This window comes from Oncorhynchus mykiss, chromosome 8 (assembly GCF_013265735.2).
Source record: "Oncorhynchus mykiss isolate Arlee chromosome 8, USDA_OmykA_1.1, whole genome shotgun sequence".
In the NCBI taxonomy this organism is placed as follows: domain Eukaryota; kingdom Metazoa; phylum Chordata; class Actinopteri; order Salmoniformes; family Salmonidae; genus Oncorhynchus; species Oncorhynchus mykiss.
Genome location: NC_048572.1, coordinates 52,882,236 through 52,904,947, shown reverse-complemented (window position 1 = coordinate 52,904,947; position 22,712 = coordinate 52,882,236). Strand labels below are relative to the sequence as shown.

General features: G+C 42.9%; 1 protein-coding gene across 2 annotated transcripts in view; it reads right to left on the bottom strand.

The window, feature by feature from the left end:
* Positions 1-357: 357 nt before the first annotated feature.
* The window catches only part of LOC110530089 (serine/threonine-protein kinase N2), a 47,299-nt gene continuing 24,944 nt past the window's right edge, over positions 358-22,712 (bottom strand). For both annotated transcript variants that reach the window (XM_021612891.2, XM_021612890.2), the window contains exons 3-22: positions 21,148-21,302; positions 18,023-18,152; positions 17,616-17,761; positions 17,014-17,227; positions 14,967-15,152; positions 13,663-13,772; positions 13,053-13,196; positions 12,753-12,828; positions 9,231-9,387; positions 7,416-7,554; positions 6,991-7,139; positions 6,531-6,606; positions 6,306-6,397; positions 5,148-5,324; positions 4,454-4,516; positions 4,290-4,366; positions 3,480-3,622; positions 3,095-3,202; positions 2,850-2,930; positions 358-2,612 (exon numbers count right to left, since the gene is read on the bottom strand). In XM_021612891.2, coding sequence (XP_021468566.1) covers positions 2,409-2,612; positions 2,850-2,930; positions 3,095-3,202; positions 3,480-3,622; positions 4,290-4,366; positions 4,454-4,516; positions 5,148-5,324; positions 6,306-6,397; positions 6,531-6,606; positions 6,991-7,139; positions 7,416-7,554; positions 9,231-9,387; positions 12,753-12,828; positions 13,053-13,196; positions 13,663-13,772; positions 14,967-15,152; positions 17,014-17,227; positions 17,616-17,761; positions 18,023-18,152; positions 21,148-21,302 — 2,627 coding nt within the window. In that variant the 3' untranslated portion in view covers positions 358-2,408. The remainder of the gene's footprint in view (positions 2,613-2,849; positions 2,931-3,094; positions 3,203-3,479; positions 3,623-4,289; positions 4,367-4,453; positions 4,517-5,147; positions 5,325-6,305; positions 6,398-6,530; positions 6,607-6,990; positions 7,140-7,415; positions 7,555-9,230; positions 9,388-12,752; positions 12,829-13,052; positions 13,197-13,662; positions 13,773-14,966; positions 15,153-17,013; positions 17,228-17,615; positions 17,762-18,022; positions 18,153-21,147; positions 21,303-22,712) is intronic.

Here is a 22,712-nt window from a genome sequence, read left to right as displayed (position 1 = left end):
ACAAAGGATGCATGTTAGAACCAGGTATAAAAGAGGCTATAGAGAATGGTAGAGGCCTCTAGTGGCCAAAAGGCTGTTTATGCACGGACAGCGCCATTTTAACATAGTCAACTGTGTGGGAGCTCCTATGGTTATGGGTTGTAGCCTGAAAGGCGCTGCCTTATGCTGTCACATACGCTATAAAATGGCACAGATGAGTCCTCTATGGTCTGAGTTCAGTAAGATATATATACTCTCTGGGACATGGATGGACAGTGGATTGCCATAGTATGTTGATGGCCAGTTTCTACAGGAGATTCTTAAAGCGAAGACAGCAGAGTTGTGTGAGTGATGTGCTGACACCAATGGAATACGACATGCAAAGGAAGTAGCACCACTCTAACGGCGGTTTAATTTGTGCATTCATGATATGGCGACAAACGACGACTGCAAAATGCTTCTATACACCAGGTTCAACAGTCTTGTGTAACTTCAATGTGGTGTACCATTAAAAAAAAGGTTTGTATGTCTGTAACATGCTCAAACAGCCCAAACAGCCCCCCCCCCCCCCCAAAAAAAAAACTGTACAATCTTTTTTCATAATTACGCTAAACATAGATAATTAAAAAATATCTTGATAAAATTAGTACGTTCAGCTTAATTGTGTGTACACATATATAAAATATACCCTGCCCTCCCTTGTAGTGATTAATTTACATATTGTCTGCACAAACTGGCTCCGAGCTTAGTTTACACTCCAGAGTAAAGTTTCCCCTAGGATTAGGTCCCCTTTACCCAATCCTAACTTTAACCAAGAGGCAACTTCACCCATCACGGTTTTCCATAGTCCCACTGTCAGGACTGGAGGGATGGGTTTTGGTAATCAGCTGTACTGTATCAGTCACTTCAGATCCACCATTTGACCATGTCCAATCATTGCAGGCTGCGAGATCTCCTTGCTCTTGTATCTCCTTCAGTTAAGAGAATGATTGCAGTATCGAGGTTGGGATCAATTCCATTTCAACTCGGTCAATTCGGGGAGTGAATGGAAAGTCAACAGAAATACTAAATTCACTCTCGGCTTCGATTGGAATGGAACTGACAAACTCTGTAAGAAATGCTAGCGGAATCGATTCTGCCCTCAAGAGTACAACATTGCTAGCTGAACGCATTGTTACCCCTCAAGAATTAGATCTAGGGGGCTGTACATATCAAGGGTCTCAGAGTAGGAGTGCTGATTCTGGATCAGGTCCCATATAAAGTGATTTGGAATCCTAAAGGCAAAACTGATCCTAAATCGGCACTTTACTCCGAGACGCTTGATACATATGGCCACTGTTTTTTTGGGGTGCTAGGAATCCACCAGAAGGAGCCATGTCAGGATAGGTCTCCGTAGTGTGTGTGTGCTCCTTACAAACGACCACGTTTAAAACGGTGGAGTTTCCTTTGATTTGTGGTATGCTGTGTAGTCTAGAACGGTTCCGCCGCAATAATGATAAGTGTATTTCAACAACCATACAGCACTACAGAAAGAAACCCTTAAAAACGGTACAGTTTTAACGCTCATGTAAAACTGGCATGGGCACAGTACACGAGGTACACGAGTTTCTGTAATACCACGAGGACTAACACTGGACGCACTGCTTTTGTGTCACGATCATCCGTTTAAAAAGAAAGGTTTCCTGGGCTCTATTCTTAGACGTAGCTCTAAGCTTGGGTAGAAAAACAGGAAGATTAAAGGCATCTTTAAATAAGAAATGTAAAAAAAAAAAAAAACAGCTGGGGGAGAGAGAGACCAGGATAAACCAAAAAGGAGACCTTCCTTGGGTTTCAAGTGACGAGGCAGTAGTAGTCAAGATGTTTGTTGTCTTTAACCTTAAGTGACGGTTCAGTGATAAAATGCTCAAAGCGCTCATAATTCCGATATACAACATGGCACACGTGTTAACCCTTACAGAGAGATATGTCATTTAGTTATGGCAGTGGGCTTGCGAAAGGACTTGTTAAAAATACAGAGGAATACTATTCTGTACATGATTTTTAAAAAAAACGTAACAATCATGTTATTCAATATCACGGCTATATTGCCGGCATTTCCTTTGACAGAGTTCACTTGACAACATTCTCAGTGGTCAGACAATAGACATGACATGCGCTGGAGGCCTCACTCCTCTTTTTCCCCTTGAAGTTTCTAAAGAGAAGAAAAATGTTGTTCTCTTCCTGTTAAAGAATAACCTCGGGGGTTCAGTTGTGGGAGCGGGGGGGGTCTTTAATTGGCAGTGCGCCGTTTGTTCCCGTCTTGCGATGCTGGTTTGGAAAAGAGGTGTTTTAAAAATGGTGAGCTACAGTCAGTCAGCGCTGTGTTGGTTGTTTCACAGTGTGTGTTTGTTCAACACATTTGGAGGAGGGAGAAGAGGGGAGAGGGGGGGCTAACACCAGTCTGCGATGTAGTCAAAGTCAGAGAACATGTCCTGCTCGTCCCCGCTGAGCGCCCTAGGTTCTCTGGGTGGGGTCAGGATGGGCGCTTCTGAGGTAAATTCGTCATCGAAGTTGCTGACGTCGTTGGAGTCCTGGATGGTCGGGACAAATGGAGGCTTAACCTTCTTGGCCAGTAGTCCGTTCCAATCCATATTCTGGGGGGGGGGAATGGGTGAGGAAATAGTGAATTTATGTCAACTCTCAGGATAGACTTGTACTGTATCATCTACCTCATGAGGAAAACTGTTAGCGACAATAACCAAGATTAGGCAAGTCTCATGAACAGGAAACTTCATATGTCATTTTGTGGTATCCACATTGCCTAAAATTGTGTCTGTGTTTAGAATGTTGAAAGACATTAAATATGAGAAAGTAGAACATTCTTTACTTACTCTGAAGAACAGATGTTTTTTGACTTCCTCTGCGTCTCGCTCTCCTGCCCCCAGACGTCTTTCTGGACTCCTCCTCAAAAGCTACAAACAAAAAGAGCATTAGAAAGTAGAATAAACTTTGACGCTGTAATTCAATGACGCAACGGTCTTTTGTTTCTTCTCATTTCACACTTTCCGATTTCTGATAGCAGTAGTTTGAGGTGTTGTGTTTCATTAGGATCAATTCGAAGGGATCCGGAACCCACCCTTCTCATGACGGAGATAGCCTCCGTTGAGAGGAACCTTGGGTAGCGGACTTCATCGTTGACGATGCTGTCAAACACCTCCTCTTCATCATCTCCAGGGAATGGAGACTGGGGCAGGAAAAAAAGTTTTTTTTCCCCACATACAGTCAATGACATATAATATATATATATATATTTTTACATGGAATGTACTGACCAGACCAGCTATGTATATAATGTTAGAAAGGTAATGACAATTGTGATGAAGGCAAAAACATTTTTTTTATAATCTTCTCAATTCAATGCCAAGATTCTAAAATGTTCTGTTCTCAGAGCTGACAAAGTATTGACCAGTCAACACTGAGTAGGTATCCATGTGACAGGTGTGAAGGTGAGACCCACTTACCTCTCCAACCAGCATCTCAAAGATGAGGACCCCCAGACCCCACCAGTCCACAGCACGCGTGTACGACGTCTCCGTCAGAACCTCGGGGGCCAGGAACTCTGGCGTGCCACAGAACGTACTGGTGCGGTCCCTGAACCCCATTCCTGCCAGAATACACATAACCATAACATGTTTAGTACAGAAACTTTACACCCAGACATGTAAATGATATATATATATATAGTTTTTTTGGGGTACTTTTTTTTACCCCCATTTCTACCCAATTTCATCATATAGTTACATTCTTGTCCCATCGCAGCAACTCCCGTACGGACACGGAAGAGGCGAAGGTCGAGAGCCATGTGTCCTCCAAAACACGACTCCGCCAAGCTGCACTGCTTCTTGACACACTAATCGCTTAACCCGGAAGGCAGCCGCACCTGTACGGTGTTTTGGAGGAAACACTGGCAACTGAAGTCAGCGTGCATGCGCCCGGCAGCCACAAGGAGTTGCTAGAGCGCAATGGGACAAGGACATCCCGGCCGGCAAAACCCTCCCCTAACCCGGACAGCGCTGGGCCAATTGTGTGCCGCCTCATGGGTCTCCCGGTTGAACCCGGATCTGTAGTGAGGCCTCTAGCGTTGCGATGCAGTGCCTTAGACTGCTGCACCAGTCGGGAGCCACCAGGCATGTACGTTTGACACCAATATTCGGTTCCGATCAGCAGAGGCCTTAGTTAGAGTTAAGGTTTTGACTGAGTCACCATTGACATTGACATTCAATGGTGATGGAAAAGTGACATTAAGTTGAGGTTGTGTTTGTCCCACTTACCCTCTTTGCAAAGGCCAAAGTCAGCAATTTTTACATAGCCCTCAGTGTCCAATAGCAGATTGTCAAGCTTCAGATCTCTGAAAGTGAAACAGAATCATGAGAATCACCATCGATATATGTTACATCAGAGCAAATATTCACCCAGTGAAAGGAAATATTCTTACCTGTACACAATCTCATGTTCATGTAAAAACTGTAATCCCAATACGACACAAGCTGCATAAAATCTACCAAAGACAAGAAAAAAATAAAACAGTTGGAGTCAGCAAAGAATCAGAGAAATCAGGAGAGAATCCACTTTGTAATATATAAACTTTTATAATATGATGAAGAATACAAGACACTGGATATGTGGGGGAGCACTTAAGACACTAGTTCAAAGCCAACAGCATTATTGGTGGGGGGCGACTGAAGATAATCTCGGTGCAGCAGCAAAACTTCAACGTTCACAAAGAAAGTGAGCCTCCAAACAAAAGTGCAAGTCAAGTCATTTTACAAATGCAAGTCATGATTTTATGGGTTGCTTTGCATAATATTTGTATATTGAGTAAGGCGCACTGTAGCAAAAACTTTTACAAAAGGAAAATGAAAATCAGTGTTCTTATTGGACAAAATCCAGGTAGCTCCTCCGTGTCGCTCTGCATCAAAAAGTTGTCTGCCTAATGAACAGGGCGGCAGGTAGCCAAGTGGTTATGAGCGTCGGGCCAGTAACCAAAAGGTAAAAAAAAAAAAAAAAAAAAAGAGGTAAACAATCTGACAATGTGCCCTTGAGCAAGGCACTGAACCCTAAGTCACTCTGAAAAAGAGCATCTGCTAAATGACTGAAATGTAAATGAACAGGACCCTGGTGTCACTCACATGGCCCTGGGCTCGGAGAAGACGTCAGCGTGGATGTGCATCATCAGGTCTCCCCCGGCAGCGTACTCCATGACGAAGCACACGTGCTCCTGCGTCTGGAAGCAGGCGAAGAGGTTGACCAGGAACGGATGGCGCACGCTGTTCACCGTTTCAAAGATACGTTTCTCACACATCAGACTAGGGGAGGAAGTCAGAGAAACAAAGACGTAAGCCCCTGATACCTGAGCAAGGCTCTTCTTAGATTACAAAAGGAATTCAATGCTACTCAAATCCCCTGTGTAAATCAATTCCTGAAATGAAAATGCATAATATACAATAAGTCATTTACCCAGACGCTTTTATCCTAACGTGACCCACAGTCATGCGTGCACACATTTGATACGTATAGGTGCCACATGGAATCGAACGCACTATCCTGGCGTTGAAAGAGCCATGCTCTACCAACTGAGCTTACAGAGGACCAGAAAATAAATCAGCCCAAACTCTTGGTCAGAAAGCTAAGCTAATACCTTATTGGCCAGGTGGAAACCGTCAAACTGTTATAGGAGCAATAAATAGAAATCACTCTGCCATTACATGATTGCTAAAATTCTAAAATGTTCGCCTAATTTCAGTTTAGGTGACAAAACAAGCAAAGAATCATTATATAATTTTAATAACCAAAAATATCGTACGGCTGTTTGAAGCTGATGTACAACTTACTACAGCAGTACATTTCTGTTACTAACCCCAACCGGGCCTAAAAATAAAATCTGTCCGTTTGCATCAGAGAAAATGTCTTCCAACTCAGTCTCTAGAAACATTTGATGGATTTTTCCAGGAACATATTTGAGAGGACACATTGAATTTCTGACATTCGTTGAAAGCTATTAGAAAATACACGAGGGTTCTGTATGTAACACAAGGAAACTGACTATCCATAAAAAATGTTTTTAAAAAGAACACAAAAATACTACTATATTACTACTAATCATACTGTCAGAGTATGTCAGAGTATTTCCGGCTGTTTGAAGGTGATGTCCAAAACCCGAAAGCCGTAGTCAACTCTGAACTGAATAACAGGGTTGAACAAAGCTAAACCTGTTACGCTCAGCAAACAGTTAAAAAGGCATCAGTATCAGGCCTAATTGGTTTAAGTGCTCAGGTTGAGCCCCTTACCTGTCCACCTCGTCACGAGCCACAATGTCTCCTTTCTTCAGGGCTTTGATGGCAAACATCTCTCCCGTGCTTTTATACTCGGCTAACAATACCTGTGTGGAGTGGGGAAAGAGAGGAGACATTTTAGGAAAGCTAGGTTTTTTTTCCTTTTTCAGAAAAAGCTTATTTCTCTAGAAGGGCTGTAAAAAAAAGGATCGAGAAATGGGTTGGGTGTGTACTATGTACCTTTCCGAAATGACCACGACCAAGGACTGCAACACATTTGAAGTCTTTGAGACTAAACTGAAATTGTTCTTCTTCCCTGGAAATGGGAGGTAGATATCATATTACATGGAAAAATACAAACTATTGCTTTCAATAAGCCCCCAAGGAAATCATACACATTCTCGTGTAAGCTGGGCGAAACACACTGCCCCAATACATTGACTGTAACCAATCAAAAATCGATTAAAAGCAAGTCATGCATGCATCTGAGTTTCTCCCCAAACAGCATTGGAGTCGCAGATATTCAGCCTATTTGAGAGGACCAGTTTTAAGAGAGGCACAGAATCGCTGATCTTGATCACATACGGACTAGTTATTTGGGACGCAAGGTGATTTGTAGATGAGTGATTCTGCGCAGTCCAACGTAGTCGTTGCAACGTAGTCGTTCTCCCAAACATGCACGTTGTTAAGTGAGCCCTACCTTATCTCTGTGTCATTCTGTATGGCTGTGAGCTCCAGGTCTGGAGGCTGGATCTCCGGCTCTACTACATTGTCTCGTCTGTCTAGGTCCAACGACTTCACCGCTATGCTGTTCCTCTTGTTCAGGAAGTCAAACGATGCCAGTGCATCCTGCAAAGGTAGAACTCACTTCTTAGGAGGATGGGGCAGTGGGGTTGTGTTCAGTATGGCAAACTGTAGCAAAACGCTTTGCAATGGAAAATGTTCAGGTTCAGTACATCCCCCGTTTAGCATTTGTATTGTTATTTTACTGAACACGATTCAAGTTTCCATTGACAGTTGTTTCAAGTTTTAATTCACTTGAACTGGGATGACCATTACCAAATATGACTATGTGTCACTACTTCCTCTAAATCGGGCATCTCCGTGGTAACCCCATGTCCGTACCTGTACTTCCTCCTTGTCGGGCAGTTTGTTGTCCTGTGCCAGTGGTTCTCTGGTGCCCGCGGGTAAAGGGTAGTGCTTGGGTCCCGAGGTGGGCTCTTTGTCAAAGTCCAGCTTGGTCACCAACGGGTCACTAATGTCACTGGAAGGGAAGGTGCCACATCTTAATTACAGAGGAATACAGTGACTTGCAAAATTATTCAGACCCCTTCACATAGTGGGATTCAAATGTATTTCTCATTTTTTTGTCAACAAATAACACAAAATACTTGAATGTAAAATTGGAAGAAATGTTAAATAGTCATTGCATAAGTATTTGGCTCCCTGAGCCAATACATGTTAGATCCACATTTAACATTGATTACAGCTGCGAGTCTTCTTGGGTAAGTCTATAAAGAGCATATTTGTGCATAATTCTTATCAAAATAGATTTTCAGGCAGATGTAAGTCAAAACTGTAACTTGTCCACTCGGGAACATTCACGGTCTTCTTGGAAAGCAACCAGTGTAGATTTGGCCTTGTGTTGTAGGTTATTGTCCTGCTGAAAGATGAATTCCTCCCCCAGTCTCTGGAATAAAGCAGACTGAACAAGGTTTTTGCCTGTGCTTAGCTACATCCCGTTTCTTTTCATCCTGAAAAAGTCCCCAGTATTTGCCAATGTCAAGCATACCCAAACCATGATGCAGGCACCACCGATGCTTGAAAATAGCAGTTACTCAGTGATGTGTTTGCCCATAAATAAGGCTTTGCATTTAAGCCAAAAAGTGTATTCCTTTGCTGTGTTTTTGTTGCAGTATTATTTTAGCGGCTTATTGCATACAATACATGTTTTGGAATATTTTTAATTCTGTATATTTGTATTCTTCTTTTTACTCTCTCATTTAGATCATTATTGTGGAGTCACTACAATGTTGTTGATCCTACATTTTCTTCCGTCACAGCCATTTAACTCTGTATCTGTTTTAAAATCACCAATGGCCTCATGGTAACATCCCTGAGCAGTTTCATTCCTGTCCTGCGGCTCAGTTCAGAAGGACGACTGTATCTTTGATGTTTCTGGGTGGTGTAATACATCATCCACTGCAAAATGATTAACTTGCTTAAAGAGATATTAAAATGTCAGATTTGTTATTGTTACCCATCACTGCCCTTCTTTATGAGGCTTCTCGAAAAGCTCCCTGGTCTTTGTGGTTTAATCTTTGCTTGAAAGATTAAAATACTTTTTACATTGTAGTCATTTACCAGACGCTCTTATCCAGAACGACTTACAGTGAGTGGTGAGTTAATACATTTTCATACTGGTCCCCCGTGGGAATCGAACCCACAACCCTGGCGTTGCAAACACCATGCTCTGCCGACTGAGCCACACGAGTCAACTGCCATTATTTCACACAGAGTGAGTCCATGTATCTCATTATGTGATTTGTTTAAGCCACATTTTACTCCTGAGCCAATTCTGGCTTGCCTAAACTAAGGAGATGAATACTTATGCAACGACTATATTTAAGATATGATTTAAATAAATAAATATATTCCACTTTGACAAAGTATTTTGTGTAGATTGTAGACAAAAAGAAAAGACAATTAAATGCATTTTAATCCCACTTTTGTAACAAAATGTGAAGAAATCCAAGGGGTCTGAATACTTTTGCAAGGCACTGTATATGTCTGCATTCCACACTGTTTGCATGTGGGATAAAGACTTTAAGAAGGCATGTGACAGTGTGTGTGTGGCCCAGGTTGCCAAGCGTAGTCTGTTGGACCTATGTGCGTGTTTGTGTCTATGTGTGTGATCGTTCACGCCTGTTCTATATATACCTGGTGGGTGTTGGAGAATCCGGAAGACTGCTGGGCCCGATCTCAGGCACCTGTGGGCTGTAGGAGTTAGTGCTGACTGTAGGTATGGCCCTTCTGACCAGGCGGCCCCAGGTGGCGATGTTGATGTTCATCTGAGGAGCACGCAGGAACGTCTTCCCTGAGGAGGGAACGCAGGACAGGTAAGTGACACACTAACCTCAAGACCCGTCACAAAGCCGGACGGGGAACACTAATCCTCACAACACCCCTACAGGGCATGCATGACCTTATGACCCCGGGTGACCATGGAGATAATCACCTCAACACTATTTGATTACCTATATTTAGTGTAAAAGACCTAATTAAACCATCCAAAGTGGACAACGAAAACTGAAGACAACTGTATGATTTCTCAGAGTAGAGTGAAATGGATGTATGTGTTCCATAAAAACATATAACGTTTCTCTCTGTTTGGGCCAAGGTTATTCTAGTAAACTAAAAGTAGTCATGGAAAAAATGATTTAGTAATCTAATATAAAATTATTAACAAACCTGTCTGAAAAACTAAAACTACACTGAAAACTATTACCTTCGACTCCAAAACGAACAAAAATAAAAACCATTATGAATTATGTTATGTTTTTTTCCCCCTCGGCTTTGGCAAAAAATTCTAAAGGGGTTTCACAAGCTAATGAATCTGGCAGGTAAATGCTTCCAGGAGATGGTGATGTTTCACTATCACTAGCTATCAAGGGGGAAAAAAATCTGCTGGGTAGCTAACTTGATTCTTCTTACATGTACTACTAAAGTTAAAAAGCATTGGATTGGTGTAAACCCCCATACCTCATTGGTGTAAAGCCCCATACCTCATTGGTGTAAACCCCCATACCTCATTGGTGTAAACATGGGCAAGAGAAAGCTTCCTTCCTCCACATTTTGCACCAGTCCCTGTGTTAATCCTTTTAAATCCAAGTCACATTGAGATTGAATTTATCATTTCAACCTCACCTGACCGTGGCTACGTTCAGATGCCAAACATTCTCAAACATTGCAGATTGAAATGCCATGAATAAAGCTGATGTGATTCCTTATTCTACATGTCAAAGAGACAGGTTTGTTCTACATAGGCTGTTTCTATCTGAACGTTCCAAAACGTTGCGTTCTGCTGAGCGCACCCCTTGTGTATACCCTACAAAAGTGGCGTAATTTACCAGGAAGTAGCCTTGTAGTTTTTGAACTTTTGTATGCTTTTTGAATAGTTTTCAAAAAGCGCAAAAAAACGCAGCCATTTTAATCTCAATATCAAATCATTTCTGGGTAAGGACAATAAGGCAATTTCTCAAGAATTGCCCACATTGTCGCACATTATTCCAATTGCAGAGTGTGTAAATATATATATGTTTTAAACACACGAGAAAATCATGTTTTTGACTGCACTTGGGCCGTTATTAAAAGGCATCTTGGCAGAAGAGAATTCATCCACAAACATGAAAATAATTTGATATACAGTGCATTCGGAAAGTATTCAGAGCTGTTGACTTTTTCCACATTTTGTTATGTTACAGCTTTATTCTAAAATTGATTACATAGTCCCCCCCCCCCCCACCAATCTACACACAATAACCCATAATGACAAAGCAAAAACTGTTTTTTAGATTTTTTGCAAATGTATAAAAAAAAATGAAATACTGCCCCTGGAGCAGGTTTTCATCAAGGATCTCTCTGTACTTTGTTCCGTTCATTTTTGCCTCGATCCTGACTAGTCTCAGCTGAAAAATATCCCCACAGCATGATGCTGCCACCACCACGCTTCACCGTAGGGATGGTGCCAGGTTTCCTCCAAACGTGACGCTTGGCATTCAGGCCAAAGGGTTCAATCTTGGTTTCATCAGATCAGAGAATCTTGTTTCTCATGTCCTGAGAGTCTTTAGGTGCCTTTTGGCAAACTCAAAGCGGGCTGCCATGTGCCTTTAAATGAGCAGTGGCTTCTGTCTGGCCACTCTACCATAAAGGCCTGATTGGTGGAGTGCTGCAGAGATGGTTGTCCTTCTGGAAGTTTCTCCCATCTCCACAGAGGAACTCTGAAGATCTGTCAGAGTGAGCATCGGGTTCTTGGTCACTTCCCTGACCAAGGCCCTTCTCCCCTGATTGCTCAGTTTGGCTGGGCGGCCAGCTCTAACAAGAGTCTCGGTGGTTCCAAACATCTTCCATTTAACATTGATGGAGGCCACTGTCTTCCTGTCTTCAATGCTGCAGAATGTTTTTTGGTACCCTTCCCCAGATCGTGCCTCGACAAAATCTTGTCTTGGCACTCTACGGACAATTCCTTTGACCTCATGGCTTGGTTTTTGTTCTGACATGCTTGGTTAAATGGGGGACCTTATACAGACAGGTGTGTGACTTTCCAAATCATGTCCAATCAATTGAGGAAACATCTCAAGGATGATCAATGGAAACGGGATGCACCTGAGCTCAATTTAAAGTCTCATAGTAAAGGTTCTGAATACTTGTTTGTTTTGTGTATTTTTTACCCCCTTTTCGTGATATCCAATTGGTAATTACACTCTCGTCCCATCGCTGCAACTCCCGTACGGACTCGGGAGAAGCGAAGGTTGAGAGCCATGCGTCCTCCGAAACACAACACTGCCAAGCCACGCTGCTTCTTGACACACCGTACAACTGGCGACCAAAGTCAGCGTGCATGCGCCCAGCCTGCCACAAGGAGTCGCTCGAGAGAGCGTGACGGGAAAAGGACATCCCGGCTGGCCAAACCCTCCCCTAAACAGGACGACGCTGGGCATATTGTGCGCTACCTCATGGGTCTCCCGGCCACGGCCGGCTGCGACACAGCCTGGGATTGAAGCAGGATCTGTAGTGACACCTCTAGCACTGCGACGATGCGCCACTCGGGAGGCGAAAGGGTCTGAATACTTATATTTGCTAACATTTCTAAAATCTGTTTTTGCTTTGTCATTATGGGCTATTGTGTGTAGATTGTTGAGGAAATTGTTGAATTTAATAAATGTTAGAAGAAAGCTGTAACGTAATAAAATGTGGAAAAAGTCAAGTGGTCTGAATACTTTCCGAAGGCACTGTACATCTTAAAATGACCGCGTTTTCACAAATGATGATATAATCATCAAGCCCATTCAAAAGATTAGTTGACAGGAACCGGAAGTATGAAGACGTCACTTGCACATTGTATTACTGCCCCCTAGTTGGAAGAAGTGACTTCCCAAAAAAACAAAACACTATACAATACAAATTCTCCCTCGCCTCCCAGGCATGCTCTCTGTCCCTAACACTAAATAACATAAAAACTAAATATAAACACATTTTTTATACAACTTTAACTAAATAGAAACAAGCAAATCAGGTCTGAAAACTGAAATTAACACAGAATTTTAAAGAAAATTAAAAAAACTAATAGAAATAAAAACTAATATAATAAAAACGAATGCTTCCTGTTGAATATCAAACAAAATGTAATCTACTTTGGGCCCTATGATATATATATTTCTTCTTCAGAAAACAATGATTTACCTTGCTGCTTTGAGAATATCTTTTTTTGTCTCTGCAGTTTGGGTCGCCTCTCAATGACAGGGTTGAAAAATGTGACCTGAACAAAAAGCAATAGTTAGGCCTACCAAGTAAACAGTCTTCATCATAGGAGGGTATCGATAACTGGGTCATGTTCATTAGGGCGAGCAATGGAACACATTTTAAACCGCTAGCACCGAAAACAAAGACGGAACATTTCTTAATTGTACAGGTCCAGAGGTAGTCCCTCCCTGTTTCAGTCTGCTCTGAACACAACCCTGGTGTAGTGTTAAAGCGGGCTACCTCTGCAAACAGGGTTCCCTGGGGCTCGAGGTAGAGACACATGCCGTGACGCTGGTTGTCCAGGAAGTCCTCAAGTCGCAGGAACTTGACGGCACAAAGCGAGCGCCAGTCTCTCCAGTACACCGAGATCTCCAGCTCACGAGACTGCAGGTCAAACAACGCGCACAAGGTTAAGCACACGCATATGCAAGCAGGGTTAAAACCCATGTGACATTTTCATGGTGCAAATAGATCTGTGCAGACAAATACCATCGACCTCATTAGAATGTGGCAGCGTGATTGAATTTAAACCTTTCTTCAACAATGTGCATTAGTAGAAGGCGATTAGTTAACTCGTCGGGTGAGCTGAGCAATGCATAAATAGTAGTCTCCGTAAAACACATTGTTGTTGAAAATACCCAAATTGAAATTGTGCTGCCAGATGAGGTTTTGCTATATTTCTTTCACCCAGATCTGCGCTCTTTTCCATCAAGAAAATGTACCCATAGTAGTTAGCAAGCACAATAAGTGAAAAGAAATGCACACAACTAGGGTATTTAAAAAAGGCAAAAGTATACCATCATTCACTAATCAAAAGAACAGAAAAAGTACGTCTGTCTGTGTGTCATACCCTGTCTAGCTCCAGTGTAAACTTCTGATCCCATGACTGGTTACTGACAGGTCTCCAGCTGGTCTGTCCCACCACTGTGTTGTCCAACTTCAGCACAGCACTGATCTCATCTGGAGAGGAACACAAAGATGAAATATCATTTCCAGTCAAAAATCGACACGTTACAGTATTGTTCATACATACATTGTTCAAATGACATTCCAATTAAATGAACATGGTGTTCTTTCTTTAGGATAAACTACATAAGAGTGCTGTGGCTCTGTCTATTTATAGTTTTGCTACAATCCATACTCTTTAAGCCGAGGGGATGATGGCAGGGGAAAATCAGTCACTGGACAGGTTTCAGGTTTCTCTAATGTGTTTTTTGTTGTTGTCAAGTATGCATATAGCTGCGTCAGTAATGGGCCCTGGTCAGAAATAGTGCACTATATATGGAATAGTTTGCCATTTCAGAAGCAACAACACTGACTAAAAACATACAACAATTTCAAAAACTACTGAGTTAGTTTATATAGGGAAATCAGTCCATTTAAATACATGTATTAGTCCCTAATCTATGGATTTCACATGACTGGGAATACAGATATGCATCTGTTGGTCAAATATACCATAAAAAATAAATAAAAAAGTAGGGGCGTGGATCAGAAAACCAGTCAGTATCTGGTGTGACTATTTGCCTCATGCAGTGTCGCGTCTCCTTCATATAGAGTTGATCAGGCTGTTGATTGTGCCCTGTGGAATGTTGTCCCACTCCTCTTCAACGGCTCTGGGAAGTTTCTGAATAATGGCGGGAACAGGAACACGCTCGATCGTACACGTCGATCCAGAACATCCCAAACATGCTCAATGGGTGACATGTCTGGTGAGTATGCAGGCCATGGAAGAACTGGGACATTTTCAGCTTCCAGGAATTGTGTATGGGGCTCTGCATTATCATGCTGAAACATGAGATAAATGGCGCGACAATGGGCCTCAGGATCTCGTCACGGTATCTCTTTGCGTTGAAATTGCCATCGATAAAGTGCAATTGTTTTTGTTGTCCACAGCTTATGCCTGCCTATACCATAACACCACCGCCACCATGGGGCACTCTGTTCACAACGTTGACATCAGCAAACCACTCACCCACTCAACGCCATACATGCCATCTACCCGGTAGAGTTAAAACCGGGATTCATCCATTCAGAGCACACTTCTCCAGGTGGCCATCAAAGGTGAGCATTTGCCCACTAAAGTTGGTTACGTTGACAAACTGCAGTCAAGTGAACGATAGTAGGAGAGACTGCTGGTGTTAGGAGACTCACAAGAGAGATCTTCACTCTTGGAGAGGTTCCGTGCACTGGCGCCTCGGTTGCGGTTCCCCCGGCTCATGAAGGAGGAGCGGGTCTCGCTGGGGCTCCAGCCAGGCAGTGGCACGGAACCGGCTTTTGAACGACCTGGAACGTTCTCAAGCAGGTCCTGGCAGCCCATGAGCCTGACGTCTAATGTGCCTGGGGAAGACAAGATATTTTGAGGAGATGGGCAAAGCACAGTAGTACAGAAATACTGTTCAAGATCTACCAACTTAGAACCATTTTTATGAGTACCACTTCAGCGAGGCAGCGGCACCCATGACGGCGTGCGTGCGACACCCACACTGCTCAAATCATAGGCAAACACACATTTTTTTTACCTGATAATGATGTTAGCAGACTGCCTCTGTAGAAATGGTAGACTATTAGACAGACAGGGTACCTGGTAATTGGCTGATTTTCAGTAGCTAACTAGAAATACGTTTAAAAATGGACAAACATTTTATAACAAGGTGGTGCTGATGTAGGCCTAAGGTTAGGTAGGGGAAAGGTCCGGAGGGGGATAGTCAACCCTTAAATTATATCAAACAATTTAGCCGACACAGAAGTCTCGTGTTTGAGCCTAAATTGAATTGAGGTGGCATCAATGGGGTTACATTTCAGGGTAACGATTATTCTAATGAATAGGTGTCTTTATGTGGATAGTCTAGTGAAAATGTAAATTGGCTGCTGAAATTGTGTTTGGGGAGAAAATTCTAAATAATTCAATTACCAGATGCAATGTAGTAGTCTAGTTTACAGTAGGCTATTTGGAATATGAAACAACTGAAATAGGCCTATATGAGGTCAATCTCTGACCTCATCCATCAAGTTAGGTCTGACTACTAGGCTGCCATTCATTCAACATGCCTCGTCATCATCACTGACTACTATCACATCGTTAGCAGCCTACTGTTGACATACAACCACATCAAGAGGACAGATTAAGAATAGATTTAAGAATGGATGAATTAACATAGGCTACTAATCTTTAAACAGTCTAACATAACTTTCTGTGAAGGATGGTAGTAGTGGAACAGCTCTCTCTGCCATGTCGGTTTCATCCACGCAGCAATACGCACTGAACTACCTCACCATCGCGCCGTTCCCTTGCTCGTCAAGGCGCTCGCGCCTACTACCGTTGCGACGATCAAAGGATGTGCGGGCAAGAAAGTGCTCTTGCTTAGTTGACTAAACAACGCAATAGCTAACTACCTTCATTGTAATGACGCCTTAGCTAAGGAGCGAACTATGAAATAATAGTGGTTATGTGCGCGACACTCGCATACAACTTTGGAAAATGTATTTGGCAAACAGTTTGTTCTCCACTTTCCCTACCCCTTTTTCCTCACACATCAGTGGTATCAACGGATGAGGTAGAGAGCTGCCAACCAGCTCAAGGGAGGAAAATAGTTCCAGAGACAGATGAGGAATGAACTAACTTGACCAGACCCAGCTGCCATTGCATTAATGTCTATGGGAGAGCCACCCCCTTAAGTAAACAGGCACATATTTTTTTCCCCCAACAATAAACAATGATCTCTCTTAATTTATCCACCATCTTTGATAGGACAACAACTACAGGGGTTGGTCCGGAGTGGAGAGTTAGAGATTTTGTCAAGTCAAGTCCTCTGATTGGATCAGCGCCAACTTCAAAACCACAATGTGCCAACTAGAAGCCTATTTTAGGGTTGTTTTTCGTACCAGCGTGCTTTGACCTTGAAATTGCGTGCATGGTACGCAAAATGCGTGCAGGTTGGCAGGTCTGCTGTCTTGATATATTGGTAACGGCATACTTTTTTAAAAGACTGAAATCCAGATGCCAGTATGTAAAACGCTAGAACTTGAACTCCGTGTGAACAACTAAAGTTTTTTGCACAAATCTTCCATTGACATTAATACATGATTAACAGTATCGTAACATTAAGCACGCATATCCCAAGTTAACATTCAAACCTAAATTCAGAGAGGTTTACAGCATGAAAATAGTGACCACTGCTGTGGGTTATCGGCCCGTTACCTGTGAGCGCGGCGGGTTTGGCCACGGTACTGTACTGGTTCTGGGTGGAGATGATGCTGGAGCGCGGGCTGAGGGTGGGCGAGGCCATGAGGGACAGCTCCTCCACTATGCTGCTGCTGCGAGGGTGGTTTTTGGGTAGCTCGCTCAGCCTCTCCTCCAGGGAGTACTTAAGCAGGTCCAGCTTCTGACTGGACTCGTTGAAGCGGGCCTGGGCCTGGGGAGAACAGCAAGGTCAAAGGTCAAAACAGGAAAATCTTCAGTAGGCACAAAACGGGTGAAAGCTCTGAAACGGTGCTCCCCATACTTGTTTTTACAGAGCATGATCCAGGAAAAACACGTTAACAAACAGAAAAGGTATTTTTAATCCTTGAGTTCATCCCAGCCATTTTGAAAGTGTTTGCTCCCATTTTGGGTATAAGTTTGTTGAGCAGTGAGTTGTTTAGCAATAGCTTCAGAATACCGTTTTTGGTCTAATTGTTCTTGGGGCCAGGGTAGGAGTGTTGACCTAGGATCAGTTGAGCCTTTAAGATCATAATTATATAGACGGGGGGGGGGGGGATCCTAGATCAGCACTCTTACTCATGTATGGCTTTGGTCTGTACCTCTGAGTGTGCCCTCTTCTCTGTGACCTTGCCAGAGCCCAGGAGCTTCATGACATTCTTGGCACCCTCGGCCACGGCTGACTCTATCCTGGCGTGGTGACACAGCTCCTCCACCCGTAGGTCCAACGGGCTGATGATGGGCTTGGCTGGAGAAAGAGGACGTTCAGTCTATCAGCACATTTTCGGCGTTCAATTTCAGCAGAATCGCTCATCTTGATCACATAATGAATAGTTATTTCGGAAGGAAGGTCATTTGTAGATCAGCAATTCTGCGTAGTTCGACTGCAATGTAGTCGTTCTCAAATAAACACTGTGTGTCCATATGCGTCAAAGGGGATTACACAGGACAGGAGAGGCCAAGGACTCAATGAGTCACAGGCAGGTGTGTGTGTGTGTGTCTCTCTCACCCATGACGTCGTTGTTGTCAAAGCTCAACTCGCTGGCCTGGCTGCCTTTGAGGATCTGCATCCTGATGAACTCGATCTTTGTTTTGCTGTCCTGGAGCATCTGTTGAGCGGTCGCTAACAATTTCCGGTCCTGTTAGAAAAATTTAAACACACACTATCACTAATAGGTATACACATCTAGCATACAGGCTAACTGTCCACATCTAGCATACAGGCTAACTGTCCACATCTAGCATACAGGCTAACTGTCCACATCTAGCATACAGGCTAACTGTCCACATCTAGCATACAGGCTAACTGTCCGCATCTAGTATACTGGCTAACTGTCCGCATCTAGCATATAGGGTAACTAACAGCTTTATGGGAAAACATGGATAAAATAACAACACACTTGACCTAAATTCCACATCTACAAAAGTAGCCTATTTCTCTTCAAATCACAACTTTAATTGGAGCAACATTTTTCACCGTGCGGATGGAAAAAGTTATTCACTACAGATTATAGTAGAATGTCATTGTGTTATCAGTGACCTTCGAAGCATGCACACACTGGTCCGTGGAGTAAACTAGTCAACTCCACCCAGAATTCCTCTGGCGGCGGCGCATGCTATGCCGGTGTAGCGGGCAGGAAAGGCTTCCGTCTGACAGGCATTTCCTGGCTGACATCAGGCACTGCTATTTCCCACAGGATGGTGCCAATCTCTACAAGCGCTCTGGCAGGGGACCACTGACCGGGGGTCGCCAACATACATTCCACACCTTATTATACAGAGGTTAGCTCACACAGGGTCAGCTATGGCTGATTTTAGCACTGGGGTCGCCAAAATTCTAAACTTTAGGGATGGGGAACTTTGATGGGGGTGAGGGCCACAACAAAAACATCTCAAATCATCATGAGGGGGGCCGCAGTGGCTCGCGGGTCTGCGTACCCTCATCCATACCCACACATGCAGTCAGAGCTGGCCCTAGCTTTTTGAGGGCTCTAATTGAAAGTAAAGTGTTTAAAGTTAATTTCCTGCAATTCTACACATTTTGCCATGGACATAGAGAAAATGTTGTTGTTTTAAAGCAAGTTTGCCTCAATTCTACACATTTTGCCATGGACATAGAGAAAATGTTGTTGTTTTAAAGCAAGTTTGCTGCAATTCTACACATTTTTCCACGTGGCGGAGAGAGGATTTTGCAATTGTATAACTCATTTCCTGTAATTCTGACATAGGTTAGATAGCTGGCTAGACTAACTTAGCGATCAAAAATGTTTTAGCTGACATGGGCCAACTGAGTGACTGTCAGTGACTGTCAGTGATGCATAACCAGAGAAACTGCTGATGCATTGTGTATTGTATTATTCTAAATCTCTCAACTGTAAGTTGAGGCTCGGACTGAGAACTTATTTTTTTATGCAATGTTTTGGGGGGAAATTGATCGCCGGGCCTACAAAAGGGGGTGGCCCGCGGGCCCAGTGGCATCATTAGACCTGGGCTTCCAGGTCTAATATGAGTTTCCATAACCACACACCACTTGCGCTTTGCAGTATAAAAATATATACTGACATTTTAATGATAAAAAAAAAAAATATATATATATATATATATATATATATATATATATATATACTGCGCTAGGCAGTAGGCACTGCAAGAAGCCCCTGGAGTGACGTAGTGCCTGTTGTGACTGGTCGAGATATCCCAACGCAGTGGACCACTCAAGTCCCTTGACCCCTTTTCCCACCCCTACAGCACCGGTTAGATGTCACTGTCATCACTCAGCAAAACGCTTGTCACTCAGCCAGAGTCTGGATATTCTGAACTACTCCCAAAACAGTGGCAAAAAAAAGAAGGTTTGGGCAGCAGTGAATGAGGTAGAGAGATCAGAACAACCAGAAAGTCAAAGTACAGCAGCAGAGTTAGCCACGGGTTTGTGCAGGGTTGGTGGCAACTAACTAGGTAGTCTACCTCAGCATAAGGGTTGGCTACATAAATAAATATATGTGAGAGAGAGAGAGAGAGAGAGAGTATACAAAGCGTTATGTTTGGGGCAAACACAACACGTCACCACTATATTTTTAAGAATGTTGGTGGCTGCATCATGTTATGTTTTTCTTTTTAGGTTAAAAAGAAACCATATAGAGCTAAGCACGGGCAGTCTGCATTTCAACAGACACTGGGATACGAATTCGCCTTTCAGCAAGAGAATAACCTAAAACACATTCCTGGGTGGCCTAGTTACAGTTTTGACTAAAATTGGCTTGAAAATCTATGGCAAGATTTGAAAAAGAATGTCTAGCAATGATCAACAATCAACTAGACAGAAATTGACAATTTGAGGATAATTGGGCAAATATTGTACAATCCAGGTGTGCAAAGAGTCTTACCCAGGAAGCTGTAGTCGCTGCCAAAGGTGATTCTAACATATATTGACTCAGGGGGGTTGAATACTTATCTAAATAAAGATAGTGTTATATTTTCCATTAATACAAAAAATATATAATTTCTTCCACTTTGACAGAGTATTTGGTGTACATTGTTGACAAAAAAAATGACAGTTAAATCCCACTTTGTAACATAACAAAATGTGGAAAAAGTCAAGGGGTGTGAATACATTCTAAAGGCACTGTATCTGGAATTACACTCTGAACTCTGATATTCTATTTGTAGGACGCATTCTGTGCTCAGTCATTCATTTCAAGAGAGGAAGTAGTGATTACACAGGGAAACAATCTGTTCGCGCCTCTCTTTTATAGCTCAATGGGGGATACACTCTTCGTCAGACCTCCACACCCAAAAGTTTTTTGTTTACAGATCTACACAATGGCCTATTTTGGGATCAAAATAGCTAACGTCGCTGAAAAGTGACGAGTTTGCATTCCTGCATATTTAAAATGGTGGCAACTGAGCTCAAATATTTTGAATGGCTTTTGTGGTCTCTTAAGCTTTGGAAAAACACTACCTGATTATTTACAAGAATTGTCAAGTGAACAAGAGACTGCAGGGAGGGACTACCTGCACTTGACCAATAAGACACTCATTTAAAAAAAGAAAGAAAGTTGAGAGCCCAAATTAACATGTCCCCTGAGTTCACTACTGAAAATGGCTTTGTGAAAGTCAAAAGGTTAGAGGGCGTACCTTAGAGGAGCCATTGGAGTACATCTGGATCATGTTCTCCGCCCCCTGCTTGACCTTTAGCTCAATGTCGTTCTGCTTCTTCAGGGCGGCCAGGCGGCTGCTGCTGGTGCACATCCTTATCTCGCTGGCCGGGGTGTCCGGGGTCAAAGGGCAATCTAAAAACAAGGTAGAAGATCAGAAGGGAAGATTTGAAGCTGGGCTATTAAAACTTTAAAAAGTGATTCTCTGATACTTTTGTATACTTTTAGCAAGGGATGCACGACATATCGGTGAACATATTGGAATCAGACGATATTAGCTAAAAATGCCAACATCGGTATTGGCCCGATGTCTCGTTTAATGCCGATGTGAAAAACCAATGTCAAAGTGCATACCTACAGTGGGGACAACAAGTATTTGATACACTGCCAATTTTGCAGGTTTTCCTACTTACAAAGCATGTAGAGGTCTGTCATTTTTTATCATAGGTACACTTCAACTGTGAGAGACGGAATCTAAAACGAAAATCCAGAAAATCACATTGTATGATTTTTAAGTAATTAATTTGCATTTGATTGCATGACATAAGTATTTGATACATCAGAAAAGCAGAACTTAATATTTGGTACAGAAACCTTTGTTTGCAATTACAGAGATCCTATGTTTCCTGTAGTTCTTGACCAGGTCTGCACACACTGCAGCAGGGATTTTGGCCCACTCCTCCATACAGACCTTCTTCAGATCCTTCAGGTTTCAGGGCTGTCGCAGGGCAATACAGACTTTCAGCTCCCTCCAAAGATTTTCTATTGGGTTCAGGTCTGAAGACTTGCTAGGCCACTCCAGGACCTTGAGATGCTTCTTACGGATCCACTCCTTAGTTGCCCTGCTGTGTGTTTCGGGTCAATTTCATGCTGGAAGACCCAGCCATGACCCATCTTCAATACTCTTATGGAGGGAAGGAGGCTGTTGGCCAAGATCTCGCGATACACGGCCCCATCCATCCTCCCCTCAATACGGTGCAGTCGTCCTGTCCCCTTTGCAGAAAAGCATCCCCAAAGAATGATGTTTCCACCTCCATGCTTCACGGTTGGGATGGTGTTCTTGGGGTTGTACTCATCCTTCTTCTTCCTCCAAACACGGCGAGTGGAGTTTAGACCAAAAAGCTCTATTTTTGTCTCATCAGACCACATGATCTTCTCCCATTCCTCCTCTGGATCATCCAGATGGTCATTGGCAAACTTCAGACGGGCCTGGACATGCGCTGGCTTGAGCAATTCTTACTGGTTGGTAGGTGATCAAATACTTATGTTGTGCAATAAAATGCAAATTGATTACTTAAAAATCATACAATGTGATTTTCTGGATTTTTAAGTTCCGTCTCTCACAGATGAAATGTACCTATGATAACAATTACAGACCTCTACATGCTTTGTTTTCTTGCACAATTGGTGGCTGACTAAATACAGTGGGGCAAAAAAGTATTTAGTCAGTCACCAATTGTGCAAGTTCTCCCACTTAAAAAGATTAGAGAGGCCTGTAATTTTCATCATAGGTACACTTCAACTATGACAGACAAAATGAGAGAA